The sequence below is a fragment of the Anneissia japonica genome, unplaced genomic scaffold, assembly GCF_011630105.1.
Source record: "Anneissia japonica isolate Jap-2015-1 unplaced genomic scaffold, ASM1163010v1 scaffold1826_len1998817_cov189, whole genome shotgun sequence".
Classification (NCBI taxonomy): domain Eukaryota; kingdom Metazoa; phylum Echinodermata; class Crinoidea; order Comatulida; family Comatulidae; genus Anneissia; species Anneissia japonica.
The window spans coordinates 135,560-137,222 of record NW_022742159.1 but is presented as its reverse complement, the minus strand read 5'-3'; the positions used below and the strand labels follow the sequence as shown (position 1 = coordinate 137,222).

The window sequence follows — 1,663 nt, the reverse complement described above, 5'->3', positions numbered from 1 at the left end:
ACGACAATCTTCATTAACTTAATGTATGGTCTGTTGTATTGTATATTAATATATGTTATTTATTTATATGCAAATAAATATATATTTGTATGCAAACTTTATTATTGTATGTATTTTGAGCTTTGAACGACCTATGTAATTTCCGTAAAGACAAATAAACTTGAATCTGAATCTGATACAGAAAGGTGTAATATTACGGCAATATTACCGCAATATCTGGTTGGTATGAATGGTGTATGCTGGTACGCGTAATGTTACTGCAAATATTGCCAGCGCGTCCGTCTGAAAACGGCTTAAGTTTTGTGAGCATCTGATTTATATGTTTTTAAAGGATTGCCACTTAGTAATAAAGTTCACTATTGGCCCATCCTTGGCCCTGAGCCTAAAAATAAAATATAATAAAATGCATAATAATGGTAATTATTAGCATTAATACAATACACTTCTTTCCAAATTGAGATTACAAATGAAAATTTAACCAAACAATAATTACCTACAATGCGTGACGTAAACAAGAAGCTACTTGTGTGACCAAAGATAACCCAGAACATACTGAGAACACGGATACCATTTAGACACTGGATATTCTTCTTTGGCTGGGCTGTACTTAACAATTGCACAAAGTTACGACTGATTGCAAAGCAGAGCGACATTCTGCTAAGAAGATCTAAAGAAAACATAGCACGCATGTTAGATCTGCATGTAACAGTACGATCACACACTCCACCCCCACCACCCACAAGTTATATTAAGAATAAATATTTGTTGTATTGTATTGTTGATATATTATTTTTATCATTAACCAGTCAATTCGCCCCCTATCAAACTTTCCCCTTTACAAACTCATCCCTTACAAAATCGCCCTTTAACAAATTTTCCCCTTACAAACTTGCCCCTTACAGACTCGCCCCCTAAAACTCACCCCCTATCCATACACAGTCACCCCGTACAAACTCACCCATTAACAAACTCGCCCCTTACAAACTCGGCCACTAGCAAACTCGCCCCTGTAGATACAGTTCATACTTAGAACCTGTAATTAAATTGGCAGCCACAGGCTCTCACAAACTCTCATCTCACAAAATGAGTAAGTGGTGTCTACTTACTTGGCTGTCTATTTGGACTACTCTCTGTAGGACGAAGCGGAACAGCTTCTTCTTTCAAGTGAAAAGCTTCATCTTCTGTAATGATTTTGGTTCGATCAGAAACTTGGTCACACCTGACTTTTAATTTACTACACTCATCGAAAATTCCACTTGCAAACACCAATAAGGTCAAGCCACCGCAAAGTAATCTACATATGAAACAAAAAAAAATGCTACTAGATTTAGGTTGATTATTATAGGCCCTACTCGGGGAGGCAGGGCACCCCCCTCACTTTCCTGAGACCAATGCCAGAGACCCCAGATTCAGCCTCAAAGACCTTAGTGGAGTACTGAGCAACAGGACATTCTGGCAGACCTTTGTTAGCACCATCTTGGCTGCAGCCGAAGGGTAAGTTAAGTGGCACTACTTTTCTCACAAAGAGAAAAAAATTAGCCTAACTGATAGATACAGTACAGTGATGATGACGATGATAGGTATAGTGATGGTGGTGGTAATGAATAAGAAGATGCCAAGGGCGGATCCAGAGATGTCCAAAAGAGCTGGGGGGGGGCGTGAA

General features: G+C 38.8%; 1 protein-coding gene across 1 annotated transcript; it reads right to left on the bottom strand.

Moving 5' to 3' along the window:
* Positions 1–356: 356 nt before the first annotated feature.
* LOC117119038 lies at positions 357–1,476 on the bottom strand. The gene is made up of 4 exons (XM_033263848.1): positions 1,379–1,476; positions 1,107–1,294; positions 494–667; positions 357–382 (listed from the first exon to the last, which is right to left on the bottom strand). Exons 1-4 carry the CDS (start codon positions 1,474–1,476, stop codon positions 357–359), a joined length of 486 nt encoding a protein of 161 aa, XP_033119739.1.
* Between the last annotated feature and the right edge of the window lie 187 nt (positions 1,477–1,663).

Bases quoted from the DNA above. Each gene is read 5' to 3' on its own strand.
- LOC117119038 (XM_033263848.1), bottom strand. From the start codon at position 1,476: ATGGTGCTAACAAAGGTCTGCCAGAATGTCCTGTTGCTCAGTACTCCA. The intron at 668-1,106 runs GTAAGTAGACAC...TGTTTTCTTTAG, and splicing joins TAGTCCAAATAGACAGCCAA to ATCTTCTTAGCAGAATGTCG. The intron at 383-493 runs GTAATTATTGTT...TTTTATTTTTAG, and splicing joins GTTTACGTCACGCATTGTAG to GCTCAGGGCCAAGGATGGGC.